General features: G+C 33.8%; 2 protein-coding genes across 6 annotated transcripts in view; one reads left to right on the top strand and one right to left on the bottom strand.

The window, feature by feature from the left end:
* Nucleotides 1-881: 881 nt before the first annotated feature.
* On the top strand, nucleotides 882-13,458 carry LOC145899511 (leucine-rich repeat and coiled-coil domain-containing protein 1-like). Of its 3 annotated transcripts, none has more exons than XM_082988348.1 (23): nucleotides 882-1,052; nucleotides 1,238-1,427; nucleotides 2,024-2,077; nucleotides 2,221-2,367; nucleotides 3,084-3,169; nucleotides 4,357-4,440; nucleotides 4,497-4,600; nucleotides 4,728-4,793; nucleotides 5,408-5,485; nucleotides 5,722-5,776; nucleotides 6,202-6,324; nucleotides 6,398-6,493; nucleotides 7,545-7,679; nucleotides 7,736-7,872; nucleotides 7,939-8,140; nucleotides 8,203-8,388; nucleotides 9,012-9,186; nucleotides 9,452-9,615; nucleotides 9,671-9,766; nucleotides 10,566-10,678; nucleotides 12,334-12,462; nucleotides 12,755-12,890; nucleotides 12,959-13,458. In XM_082988348.1, exons 1-23 carry the CDS (start codon nucleotides 909-911, stop codon nucleotides 13,079-13,081), a joined length of 2,823 nt encoding a protein of 940 aa, XP_082844474.1. In that variant the 5' UTR covers nucleotides 882-908; the 3' UTR covers nucleotides 13,082-13,458. The 3 variants fall into 3 exon arrangements, with proteins under 3 accessions (XP_082844474.1, XP_082844473.1, XP_082844475.1); XM_082988347.1 differs by having other exon boundaries at nucleotides 3,036-3,169; XM_082988349.1 differs by lacking the exon at nucleotides 2,024-2,077 and having other exon boundaries at nucleotides 3,036-3,169.
* The window catches only part of LOC145899510 (fibrocystin-L-like), a 27,335-nt gene continuing 26,362 nt past the window's right edge, over nucleotides 13,068-14,040 (bottom strand). For 2 of the 3 annotated variants that reach the window (XM_082988343.1, XM_082988344.1), the window contains exons 92-96: nucleotides 13,844-13,997; nucleotides 13,663-13,760; nucleotides 13,470-13,605; nucleotides 13,314-13,412; nucleotides 13,068-13,208 (exon numbers count right to left, since the gene is read on the bottom strand). In XM_082988343.1, the coding sequence (XP_082844469.1) occupies nucleotides 13,084-13,208; nucleotides 13,314-13,412; nucleotides 13,470-13,605; nucleotides 13,663-13,760; nucleotides 13,844-13,997 (612 nt within the window). In that variant the 3' untranslated portion in view covers nucleotides 13,068-13,083. Of the gene's footprint in view, nucleotides 13,413-13,469; nucleotides 13,606-13,662; nucleotides 13,761-13,843; nucleotides 13,998-14,040 lie in introns of all 3 variants that reach the window. The other variant, XM_082988345.1, reaches the window with a different exon arrangement.

The following is a 14,040-nucleotide window of genomic DNA, read 5'->3' as shown; positions in this document are numbered from 1 at the left end:
GTACGGTATGTGCATTGAACCGTTACGCTTAGGTACTGACCGCGGTGTTTAAAAAAACAACTCAGTTTTAAACCCATGAACTGTTGGTTTTAAATCAGTGTTTCTCAACCGGCAAAGCAGCAGCAGACCATTTTTCGAGTTTTCTGAAAACTCTTTCTGCAGAGATAACAGTGCGGGGTGCATGTTGCAAATGTTTCTGCAAAATGCGTGAATATTTTTTCGTGAACCTCTGTTTATCAATCACCGTAATCACTTAACATGAATATTCAGAGCTTACAACAAACCCCGGCATGGTGACCTGACAATATGCTCTAACACCAAAGGGGTTTGCGGACTGTCCGTTGTCCCGGTTGAAAAATACTGGTTTAGTGCTATAAGTGGTTGTGCATGGTTTTAACAACATCAAGTTGCTTAGGGGTTTAACAAAAGTCCTGTGACAAAAACCTGCTTCTATTTCATTTACAAATAGGTGTGGTTATATTTCACCCATAGAAATTTAACAAAACAGAAATCTTCAGTTAATGTGCATATAATTCCAATATTCACGGTTTTATTCATAGGTAAGTAACAAAAAGAAAGTTTTTCTAAAGCATATCTTAAAGTTTGATTACACAATCAAAGCAAGCGTTTGTGGCAGCCCTATGTATTGTATGACAAGGCATTATTATTAAACCAAGGGCTATTTACCTTGAAATTATCTTTACATGATTGGTAGTTAATTTTTGCATTGTCTAACACAGATAGCTAGTCATTTTATGTTGCAGATTTTTTACAAAATCTCTTCCTGTTTGCAAATCCAAAAACACGCATTTTGAACATTTGATGTTTGTGTTAAATTAACTTGATAATAATGTTCCAAGTTGTATTTCACACACAGTGTTTAGTATATATGAACTTCATAAAAATTTATGTCTGAGAATACTCTAATCTGCATTGACAAAGCAATAAAAAGTTTTTCTGAACTAAAACTAGAAAAAAGACTTCAGTCAATAAATGTTCATTGCAATGAAATAAAGGAACTAACAGAACTCCAAAATTTGTCGTTTTTGAAGGTAATTTGTTTGATATAGTAGTTTTGTAATTTAAACCTCCTAGTTTAGGCAGGTTTTCAAATGTTACTTTGTTTTAAAACTATTTGTATATTCATAGTTTTTTAACTTTACATAATTTTGTTATTTTTTTTGTTTTTTTCTATTACTGTTTGCTTGACTTATATTATAAATTACATAAATTACAGCATCTTGATCTCTCATCAAACCAACTGTCAAGTTTAAATGGTCTACAAGGCTTGTCACTATTGTGCAGCTTAAACTTGGCTTCAAACCTTATCACATCTGTATCTGGCTTAAGGACATTGGTAAATTTGAGATACATAAATTTGTCCTACAACTTGATATCATCTGTGAGCGAGCTTTCTGGTTTGCATGGTAGGTGCAAAATAACAGTATATACAACTTGTGGCAGATCTAGGGGGGGTTGGTGTCAGAACATCCCCCTCAGCATTTTAGCATGTTGTTTTGAGGGGTGTGAAAGTGCGGTTAATTTCCTGCTACACAGGAACGAACAATATGACCAAGTGTTTGTCTTCGCAGTTGCTTTGTGTTTCGGTCGCGCTCGCTGCATTCACGTTCACACCGCAATGACCGCTTATGAAACAATCGTTTGTCGTGCTGTTAATCAAAATAACCGGTCAACAATACCGTTTGAAACACGACCTTACATGTTATTCATTTCTGCTACAATTTCTTTACAGAGGCTGTACGCTGTAAGAGTTATAATTGTTTGACAAGATTGTACCACAATATATGTTTCGATATGTTTTTAATTCATAACATATGTTTCATAACATAGGGTTTGTTTTTGCGTTTTTCGGTAAACTTGGAACTTGAAGCACATGTGTACAAGCAACTAAAAAGTCTTGTGTTTTTGTGGACGAAAGTTGTTCGATATTTCGGGTGAACTACTGTAATGTAGTAAATGTCTGTAAAAAATTGTAACCGCAACTAACAGCTTTATTAATTAGATACCGAAACCGAACACCCCCTCATATTTTTTCTGGATTCGCCACTGAGTACAAGTATGTCTGCTGAATGTACACCTGTGAACCGAGTTTTATAAGTAGTTCGCAAGCTATGGACTTTGCTTTAAGTCATAAAATGCATAATTATATTATCAAAACGGGTTAAACTGATTGGAAAAATTTAATTTTTACGTTATTAGGGCAAAGTCGGTTGGAAACATTTGAGTTGCATGGAAACCAGTTGAAGCATTTGGATGATTTATTTTGTGGGTTTCAGGGCTTAATTTGTCTCAAGCATTTAGTGTTAAAATTAAAAAATGCTGACAACCCGATATGCAATGCTGCAGGTGACATATTAAACTTATTATATGCTTGAAGCAAGGTAAAATTCGTACAATTTAATTGTTTTTGTATTGATTAACAATATTGATTTGAAAAATATTTACACAAAGTAATGAGATGATGTACAAATAGGGAAATTTTGACCCAATAATTGGCCAAATATTTCCTTATTTCTTTTTTCATAAAATTGCATTCATTTGCATCTCGTAACAATTTAAACAGAAAAATAGAGGCAAATAATAAAAGTCAGCATTTAGTGACTGAACATTGGAAACAAACGTCCTGGTAGATTTATGATTGTTGCATAGATAGTGCCTTTAATCTTTTTGAAGTGCTTCGCACTGAAAATCATTTGAGAACCACTGCAGTAGTGTATTTGTATTTATTTAAGATAATTATACATCACAATCTACCATGATCTACCGCAAAACCCATTGCAAAAAAGATGCAAGCTAAAAGGATAACATTCCATTTGATTTGGCGAGGCTATTTTATAAACCAGAAGCTTAAACAGACTAAGAATAGGATATTTTGTTGGACCAAGAAAATGTTTTTTAACTTTTTTATTTTTAGAATTTTGCTATGTGTTGTATAATTATTCAAGTACTTTATTTGTTATTGTGTAAAAGCTAAAACACAGGAAAAATTATAAAAGAAAGAAGTTTTTTTGCAGATTACAGAGAAACTATGCTGAATGGGTTACCACAGCTTCTTTCTTTAGATGGATTTGGAAGATCAGGAAAGGAAAAATGTGAACAAAGTTTTAATGACTATGGGATTGAACCCATACTTACTACATCACCATTGGTATGTTGCATCATAAAAACACAATTTTGTTGTGTGGGTGATTTCATGTAATGTAATAGAAAGTTACTTAAAAATGCCTGGCAAAGCTGGTTGTAATTTTTTCCATATTTTTGTACTGAAAATTTGGTATGATACAATTCGCTTGGTATAATTATTAAACTTGGTAAGATAAATAAAGTTAAGTGATTTGGCTTTAGGGATGGGCAATATAGAATAATACACTTTTCTAGAACATTCTAGAATAGTTAAATCGAATCCTGAATACTGAATCCTATTCTGTTTTTGTTTTAGCTTGTGCACTGAAGCACAATAAACATAAAAGATTTTTTTACATGAATTCAACAACAAAGCACAATCAATGAATAAATTTATTGCACTGTAATATATTTAAGATTTCTGTGTGCTTGCCTGCCAAGCGACAACGTAATTTTGTGGCCGTTAAACCTGCATGTCACAAACGTAGCATGAGATTGACGAAAAAAGATACGCACCGTATTTACTCGATTGTAAACAGCGGCTTATAAAATTGGGTAAGCTACCGTTTGTCAATCGAGGGCGGCTTATATTAGTAAATGTCAAGCCGATAATTTGTCTGCGACTCCGAGTTTTAATGAAATTCGCCTTTAACTTGCTCTGTTGTACCAATATGTTTTATCAAACACACCCAAAAATTTTAAACGACAGATTTGTTGACAATTATTGTAGGGCAGTCACAAAGTTTGCCTTTAACATTTACGTGCGGCTTATATTCGAGGGCGACTTTTATTATTTTTTTTAACACCAGGGCATGCGCAAATACATAAAGTTACCGTACATAGAAGATATATAACAAAACCTATTATTCGGTTTGAAGACAATTTCGGATAGTGTAAGATTCGAATCCTCCAGATTCGCTATTCTGAATTGCCCATCCCTATTTGGCTTTCTTCATTACGTTTTTATGGCACTGAAGTTGATGAATTCCATTTGCCACTTGAGACATATTTTGTGTCATTATAATTATAGCTACATTTTTGTTTATGAGATATGAAGAGTTGTTACTTGGTAGAATGTTTTACCTGTGTTCCATAGTATTGCACAAATGTTTCAGTTAAAACTTGAAGTTTGGGAAGGTCTGTTGTTGAACATGTATGATTTCCAAATTGTTTTAGTGTTGTTTAATGCTTTTATATTGCACTGTTCTGCAGAAATGTATAATTTCAAAATGCAAAAATGGACAACAAATTCAAGGTAAAAAAAATATTGAACAACCCTTTTCAAGAAAAAAGCAGGTAAAATGTGAAATAATTATTTACATGCTGTGTATTGACAAACTTTTTTCAAAAAGACAAAGAAGACTCCTGTTATTTTTGACACCTCACATGAAGCAGAACCTGTGAACTGCACAAGTCTGTCTGATGAGCTTAGTAGTGGAACATGTTATAGCTCAGTGTAAGTCTAATTTGGATATATCCTGGAATACACAAGTTTTTATTTTGCCAGGTGGCTCCAGTTTGATTTAATTCTGTGGTGAATTAACCTAATTTCATTCAAGATTATGCTCTATTTCATTCTTTAGAAATCAAAAAGAGAAAACAGTCTTAGAAACAAAACCAGATCATTCCAAAATACAACGAAAAAACAGGTTAGCTCACTTTTATCTCTTTTTGAATTTTTATGTTAGAGAGCGAAAGAAGAAAAGAACCAATAATGATAATAGAGCTGCATTTAATGCTTTTATTCTTGTGTTAAGTTTGTCAGTTGTGGACTAAAATGTGCAAGCTTTTATCTGTTTCAAATACAAAATAGTATAACAATAATATACAATATAATATAATCTGCATCAGTATTGTGCCGTGAGTACCACAAGATATACAACCTAATTATATGTGGTTCCTCTAAAATCTTTTGAAATGAAGGGAAAAAATAGAGCTTCTATCACAGCAAGAACAATATTTTGTGGGATAAACACACTTGTGTTTGCTTTAAGCCTACTGTCTGTCATATGACATTTAGCACTGTTTAAAAAATGAACACAAGTAACAGTAATGTAACATGAAAATTAGACGAAATTTCCAAGAACCAATTGGAATCCTAGATTGGGCACTTAGGATATAAATGTGCATCCTCAGTTTTATAATAAAAACCCGTTTTTTCCCCGATTTTTTAATTTTAGCTGTGATGTGTGAAACAAATATAGTGGCACAGAAATTTAAAACTTAAATTTTTTGCTTCAATTGTGAACTATTCTACTTTCAGAGTACAAAATAAAAATTCTGAAATCCCAAGTATGTTGACTGCAAAACGAGACCAAGCTAAGTTGAAACAGAAAACCAGGTTTGTGTGTGTTATGATTCTTAATTTTTATGCAAAAATTCTCAGTAATCAAGCAACACGGAACAAATGCAAATTAGTTTAAATAAGGCTCACAAATATCACTCTTCAATATTTTGTCCAACAAAAACAAACAAATATTTTTGAAACGCTTTTGCAATAAATTTAAATGTTTTTAGTTTAAGGGTATTCTGGACCTGTGTGAGCTGTTTGTGTGTAAGTGCTGTTTTGTATTTCAGGCCACAAAAAGAAGGAGCTGATCAGAAAAATGAAACTGCAACAAATGTGCATTTGGCAAGTTTATTTCATGTCATATACAGCTTCAAAATTTTTGCATTGTTTTTAAATTAGATAGATGTTGGATGCTGAAATAATGATATTTCTAAATATTTGGCAATAAGTGAAAAATCATGCAGTAAGGCCAATGAAAATTAAACTTTTATTAGGTCAAACAATTAAGACATATTGGCCAAGACACCCAAAAAACATTTGAAACAAATGTAGGCACTCTTGGGCAAACTAAAACATTTGGCCGAAAAATCACATTCGCTGATATCTTGCATTTTTTCCCCAATTCCCAATTAAAATCAATTTTATTTCCACATGAAAGTGGACAGTAAGGGAAAATGTTTTTAATGTATTATTGTGAGTTGTTACATCCTTGTGAAATTGTTTGATGAAGTCATTTTTGTATTTATCATGTATTAATCTTTTGATAGAATTTAATGAGAGACTTGGAGAGTGAACGAGAGCGTAGATGGAAAGCAGAGCAGGCAAGCAAAAAGCTTACACATGTGATAATGACCAAGCAGTCAGAAGCATCGATTGATAAAGCATTGCAGGTATACTATCATGACATCATTGTGTGTGAAGTTTCACGTACACATTCTTATCTGTGTATGCTTGTCATCTTAGAACATGGCATCTGATACAACTGAAAGATTAAAGACTTTTCTTTTGCAAGAAAAAGAAATAAATACTCAACTTGAAGGAAAAATACTGAGAAATCGGGTAAGGTCAACATTGAAAATGCTGTGTCCAAGTTTGAAGATATGCACTTTTTTGATGTTTTTTTTGGAAAATGCTATGTCCTGTATTTTGTTGTAAGTACTTTAATTACAGCCCATCTTTTATGTATGATCTTAAGTGGGGGTTAAACATATTTTGATGTTGCTTGACCTACCAGGAAAAGAATTACCACGATTTTTTTTGTCAGGAATAAATACTTAAAATATATTTTACTGGTGGATTTAGAAATACTTCCTATTAAGAGGCATATCTAGGGTTTCATAATTTTTTTAGGAATCCCCTTTCTTCCTGTTGTGTGGGGCCTTAACATCATGGCTGTACTAATTTTCACATAAAAAGTGACTTTGTGTACTTGTGTTACACCAAAACCTCGAATATGAACTAAAAAAGGATTTACCGTATTTTACGGACCATAAAGCGCACCCGATTGTAAGGCGCACTGTCATTAAATTGCTTTTGATTAGTTTTTTGTTCATACATAAGGCGCACCGGGCTATAGAACGCAACATATTTTAAGGAGTATGGGTTACTGTATAAAGCTCATTAATAAAAGTTTACTTGTTATGTAATAAATGTAAGCAAGTCACAATAGTACAATGAGCAAAAGAAAAAATGAGCCTAGTGAATATCACAATTGCTAGTTGCTTTTACCGTAGTTTATTGTGTAAGACGGTGGTTTATTTATATAATAATAGTATCGGTACTGGTTTTGAGTGCAGGCAATAAAGCATCCATACATTGATCCATACATTAGGCGCACCGGCTTATAAGGCGCACGATCAATTTATGAGGAAAAAAAAGGATTTAAATTGCACCTTATGGTCCGTAAAATACGGTAATTAAATACACATTTATGTAGTCAAAACAAATCAAACAAAAACAGGTTTGTTTATGTAAGATTGTCGCCAGACGCCAGTTAATTGGTGATGGTTTTCCAGACTCTCTGGACTGCCTCCCCCTGAAATCGCTTACCACTAGAAACTGTTACTACCTGTGAAAATTTCATGGTTTAACTTTGTCCTGAATTTTACAGAATGAAATGAACAAACTGAAAGAAGAACTGGCATATTCATGTAATACCAATGAACAACATGAAACATCTATTGAGTTGTTGAATAAAAAACTCAAATGTGTTTGTGCTGAAAACAACAAACTTAAAAGCATAGAGGTATTATTGTATTTTAATTACAACAAGAGCTTTTTGCCATTTAAGACAATTTGCAGAAGAAAAGGGTTTCATCACTTCAATCTGAGCTTGATGCAGTAAAATCGAAATATGTCAAAGCAAATCATGATGTTTGCCAGTTGCAAACTACTGTTGCAAAGTTAGAAAATTTACTGACGGAAAAGAACAAAACAAGGTACATCCAACATAGCACAAAAATTGTTTGTTTACGTGCCAGCTCATGTACCTTGCTACTTGACAGGGAAATACCGGAGGATTTGATGTCAGCGAATATAAATGAACTTCAGCATGCAAAGGAGATTCAATTAAAAGATGCAAATCAATTATTTCAAAATAAATTATTGAAAGCTGATAAAAAAATACAGGTCTTAAATAAAGATTACAAAAAATTGGAAAATGAGTTCAGAGAGGCACTGCGCATGGAAAATCAACGCTTTTTGCATGTACAAAAATAGATAATTTCAAAACACTATGAATAGAATGAAAATATTTTTTTAAACTGCAGCTTCAAAGTGAAAATCAGATGTTAAGAGTCAAGTCACAAGATTTGGAATCTTGCCTTAAAGATGCTGTTGAGAAGGATGGGAAATCTAAGAATATGATTCAAGATTTAACATCTATTATCAAGGAGCAAAAACTAAAGTTTGGTGTCACTACGAGCAGTAAAGAAGACCTTCTTTTTGAGTTAAAGGTTGTTTTAAAGTAACTGTTTTCAACTTCTATATTAATTCAGCTAAAACTTTTTGTTTGAAGTTATTATATTAGTTTTCAGGAATTAAACATTCATTGACTTTCTTAATGATAGTGTAAGCCAGGGGTCTCAAATTCAAACTTCTCGAAGGCCGCACTATGAGAATTGTGCTTTTGTGACAATGGTAAAATGTCGCCAAAAATAATGCACAATAGGAATGTTGAAAAGGTGTGCCATTACTTGAGCTGATGTGTGCCATGAAAATTTGGTCAAAATTAACAATCATTTAGGAAATGTTTCGGTATAAGTTGTAAAATTACCTTAGGTGTAAAATATAGCGAAACAATAGCAATTACATGAACAATAGCAATAGCTTTTCTAAAAAATTTTTTTTTCAACTTTCTCTCTTCAAACATTGCAACAATTATATTGCGGGCAATTTAATTGGTTCCGAAAAGAACAAATAACATAGTGTAATTTGGAATTTAAAATTGCTTCACAGGCTGCACAAAAATGCACCGAGGGTGCATGCATCATGCATGTTTGAGACCCATGGTGTAAGTTATGTGTACTAAGTTTTAACTTTGGTTGTGTGTACACTTCAGCAAAATATTCTTTCATAGACACGTATAAAAAAATTGGAAGCGGAAACTGAGGAGATGAAAAATAAATCCTCTCAAGTTGAAATTCTCAAACAAGAAAAGTCTCGTCTTATTTCTCAAGTTACTGCAATGCAGTCAGTTGTAGAAGGTCTGAAAGAGGAAAGAAGGCAATGGGGAAAAGAACTTGCACAACAAGGTTTTTAAACTATGATCCCAAGTAGAAATTTAAATTTTAAATAATTTGATTTAATGCCACTTCCTAAAAATTTCTTTGAATTTTATTATGACTTTGTCAAATGCAAACTTTGCCATTTTAAAAAAAAGCAGTAATTTATGATGCTGAACAAAAATAACAACCTGAAATGACAAGTGTCAATCATTTTAGAGCAGCTTTATTTAATTACTGTTATCAATTCTGGCAAAATTACTTCAATTTATAAAAACTAAATAATGCTTTTCAGGTTCTTCTCTTGCCCAAGATAGGGGTAGAATGGAATTGAAAATTGAGTATTTGGAAACAGAAATCCTCAATCTACAAAAATGCAATGAAAAGGATTTGGATGCATTGAAAATAAAAAGCAAAGTTATTGATGATCAAACACAAACTATTTTAAAGCTTAAAGAGGCAATTACATGCTGTTTACTTGCTGTTCTTTTTAACTTAATCTACATATCTGCAGGCATTATGTATCAAGGACAAGGAAATTAAAAGCGAGTTGGACAACTTGTTAACAGAGCAAAAACACTTACAACAAATTATTGATGACATAACTCAGGTAATCTCACATTTTATTGAACAGCTTGTTGGTGAATAAATAAAATGGTGTACAAAACAAATTTCATGAAGAAATGTATATCGCCAAACAAAACACCAACCGTTATTTTATTACTTTTTTTACCATTTTGCAAAAAATTATCATGCTGACAAAGTTAACTGACAAACAAAGTGTTTTGATAACTGCTTAAATGTGGTAATCTGGCAATGTTAACCCCATGTGGCACAGTGTAACTTGTTTGCCTATATGTTGGTGATGCTAATAACTTCCTACTTCCTTGAGCAAAGAGACATTTCCTTGTCTTTGTCATGGGATTTCCACTTCCGTTTGAGTGAGTCAGGAACTGTCACCATGGTTACATGTGCTCACAATGGATATAGATCATAACAGACTAGTTTTTGTTAAACATTAATGTTATCATAATTTTTGACACCATCAGCGCATGTTTGTAGTGTGCATGTAGAATTATGCATTGTTATTCATTGAAAATTCCATCATATTAAGTCACATTCTCGAAATAACCAACTGATTTGCTTTGTAAACAGCTTCACTGAAAATATTTAGGTCAACTTTGTGTGCCTGACAAATAAAACTTTAGACAAAAAAACACTTTAAAATGTGTTACATATAAGATTTATTTTGCTTGTGAAAGCCAATTAGACTATTTAATGAGCAAAAAAGCAGTTTACCTAAATATGCATATAACACTAGTTGTCCAATGTGCAATAGTCAGAGCATTTATAAGAATGTCAAACCCAATTGATTCTTATCCAAAATTTAACAAATTAGTTGTTTCAAGGAAAATGGTGTCCTACAAGAAGAAAAGAATTCTCTTCAAATTAAAAATGAAAAATTGAAGGAGGAATTGGATTGCGTAAATGAGGACTACATGACATTGCAAAACAATCATGGGTATGCGGCCGTTTTGTTTTTTTACAATGCAAATTTTTTAATTGGTGCCGACGCTACCAGGCATAATATTTAGTCGATTTTAAAGCTCTTCTGGCAAAGAATTCTATTTATTTGATCGACGTTTCGGTTGTCATACAATCGACCTACATCAGGACAAATTGCGTAAGTGCAAAAAAACATAGTAAATATAAGAAAGCGCTAAAAAATGGGGGTGGGGGTGGGAAAAGACGAAACGAAGGAAATGTGTGCAAATGAAAAACTTCCAGATTTTTTCTTAGGTGCTCATAGGTTTACGATGCCGTTTTTCCAAATTTCACCTTATTTCCTGTATTCGCTACATGTTGCAACAGCGCCGCATGGTGAATACTCGTTTCAATGGAAGTTAGATGTTCGAACAACGACTAAGTGTGGTCGCGATACATAATCGCAAATTTGTCAACGACGCAACGTCGCCAAATAGCGTGCAGGGTTCGCGAACGTTGTCAACGCTCTTTGTTCAACGCACTGTAACTCTTTGGCATTGTTTGCGACCACAACTAGAGGTGGAGACCCCGTGGCCGTTCCAAATATCTGCTCGCAGATAGGTAGCAATCAAGAAAAAAGATTGTGCATTCTACGATATCGCGTAGTGGCCACGAACCAGACTCTCAGAATGTTTCATCTTTCCCCAGTTTTTCCTTCTCTACCACCGTACGTTAGTGACGAGAGAAAAACGACATCAAACTTTACCAAAACCTCTCCGTCGTCCAAGCACAAATCTCTTACCTGCGAAATTAAATCAACAGATTAAATTAGCCTGCTAGTGTAGAAGCTAGCACAGTGCCTGCTAGTGTAGAAGCTAGCACTGTGCCACTGCAACAACTGCACCGATGAGGTCTAAACAGTGCGTGTACACATCCTGTCTGCAGCTCGCAAAATCAACAGAATTCCTCCAAAAACTCGGCCGCATATTTAGCAAGTTTATACGTGAGAGATCTGTGCAAGCGACCAACAATTTTATTCACTTTACGTTCGACTGTGTTGCATGGGTTCCTCTTCACCTTACGTTTTGTTTTCTTACCGTCCAACATTATTGTAAGCTGGTTCTTGTTATCCGTTCTAGTTAAAACGACCATACGACAATTCCCTTTGTCAGCAGAGAGTATGATAACAATATTGTCGTCATCAACCGCATACACCAGTCCTCTCCAACCTTCATAGGAGTACGGCACCCCTGCTGAATTTATAAAGATTTTGCGGCAAACCAACAAGCGATCGATACAAATGCTGCAATTAACCTTTCTATCTGATAGCGCTTTCTCAAATTTACTGTGTTTTTTTTGCACGCACCCAATTTGTTCTAATGAAGGTCGATTGCTTGACGACCAAAACGTAGACAAACCAAAATGTTTCTGTTGTCAGAAGAGCTTTAAGATTGTGTAATTGCTGATTTTGTTCAGATTTTTGTATTTTTGTTCAATAAAGTCCTTTGGAACAAAAATCAATTGCCTCACTTGTTTGCATCAGAACAGAACATGTTGTACTTGTGATCCCAAATGGTGCATTTCTTACATACATTTCATCCCATCACCCACAAAACTTCCCTTTCAATTTAATAAAACTTGACAGCTTGCAAAACGCTATTGCAAACTAAATCCAAACCTTTCATGTTTCAGAAAACTAAGGACGGAAAAGGTTAAACTGTTAAGCAAACTGGAAACACAAGTAAAGTGTCTTACAGAGTCCACCAAACTACAAGAACAAAAGCTGCAACGGGAAAAAGATTCTGCAATTTGTGCAGCTAGGTAAGAACAGTTTTCAAAAACTATTTTTCCCAATACTTAAACACAGTCCACATGAAATACCTAAAGATGCTCCACAGTGGTTCGTCTCTGTTGTTTGGTAATCAGTATAGGGTACTGGACCGAAGGTACCACAAAGTGGAAATCAGTGTTCCCGCTAGTGTAAAAGCTAGCACAGTGCCACAACAGCTGCACTAATGAGACCTCACTGGTCGAAACAGTGCATGTACACCCTGTCTGCAGCTCTTCAATTATTATGGATTTTTTTGCACATATAAATCAGCCTTTTTTGCAGAAATCTTTTGAGTAAAATTGAAAACAACAATAGTCTTCACCAAGAGCAGTTGGAAGCCTTGAAGATTGCCCATGCTGATGAGTTGCAACGCAAACAAATGGACAAGGACAATGAAATACATGTGCTTACTAAACAAGTATATCTGTCTGTAAACTACCAAATTTGAATGCAAGTTGTGTATTAACAAAAACAAAATCTGTACAGGTACAAGAAGTTGAAGGGGAAATGCGCAACATCCTCAAAGATGCTGAAATCCAGAAGCAAAATTATGAGTCAAGAATGAAAGCAATCAAACAAACATTTCAGGAAATATCTGTTAACATTTGACTTTATTTTTCATCATATGGTGGAGGCAAACTTTGTGGCGTGTTGCTTCTGCATTCAGTTTGAGTAGTCTTTTCTTCAACCACAGTATGTGGTAGTGATGTATCAGGCTCAGTCACTGTAGGTATTTCTAAAAATAACGACTGCAGTGAATATAAGATGCTGGTTTGAGTACATCAGACATGCATAGTTTTTGTTCTTATGGTGAAAATGTGAATTATGTCCAAAAACTAACCTGACTTAGTATTGTACTCATTTGCTACTGAGGAAGTGTATTTTTCAACACTTCCTTGTGGTATGATGTTACTAATTGATACCTTTGCAGATTTCTTTTCTGTAAACAGCAACATTGAAAAGTTAATCGTTAACAAAGAATATCATGCAATCTTACTTTGAACCAATGTTTTGGCGATAAAGGCAACAACTACCATAGTTATCAATCCTCCCGCGATACTTGCTACTACTATAATTATCAGTTTTGTATTACTGTCATCTGAAGGATCAAGTGGCTCTGGCTTATCTACAACCTATTTTAAATGAATTAAAAATGTTATTGATTTTTTACTAAAACATTTAACACATACCATCAGCATTGAAGAGTTCTCAGAAAACCTCTCATTATTTGGTGGATATGAAACCCAAAAAAGCAGACTATAAGTTCCACTTTGGTTTATATGGAGGTCTACAATGTATACAAAACAAGAATTGAATTGTACAAAAAAATTAAATGTTGTATTTGTTGTGACACCAATATTTAAAACCTACCAGTAAACACTGCTATGCCTTCAACAACAGGTACTGTCAGACTTCCAATCAAAAATGACCTTTTTATTTCATCTACAACTATTACACTAACTTTCCAATGATCAGAAAATCCCAAATTGTTGACTCTTTTCCCTGTGCCATCTACAATTTCCAGCTTTATTGAAATGAAATAAAATATTAATTTTTCTAAAGATTAT

This window comes from Ascidia mentula, chromosome 4 (assembly GCF_947561715.1).
Source record: "Ascidia mentula chromosome 4, kaAscMent1.1, whole genome shotgun sequence".
In the NCBI taxonomy this organism is placed as follows: domain Eukaryota; kingdom Metazoa; phylum Chordata; class Ascidiacea; order Phlebobranchia; family Ascidiidae; genus Ascidia; species Ascidia mentula.
This window is presented reverse-complemented; position numbering and strand designations above follow the sequence as displayed.

Excerpts from the sequence above, each read along its gene's own strand:
- LOC145899511 (XM_082988347.1), top strand. The coding sequence starts at position 909 with ATGTCTGAGAATACTCTAATCTGCATTGACAAAGCAATAAAAAGTTTT. Across the intron at positions 4,794-5,407 it reads AAAATACAACGAAAAAACAG|AGTACAAAATAAAAATTCTG; the intron begins GTTAGCTCACTT and ends TTCTACTTTCAG. Across the intron at positions 5,486-5,721 it reads AAGTTGAAACAGAAAACCAG|GCCACAAAAAGAAGGAGCTG; the intron begins GTTTGTGTGTGT and ends TTTGTATTTCAG.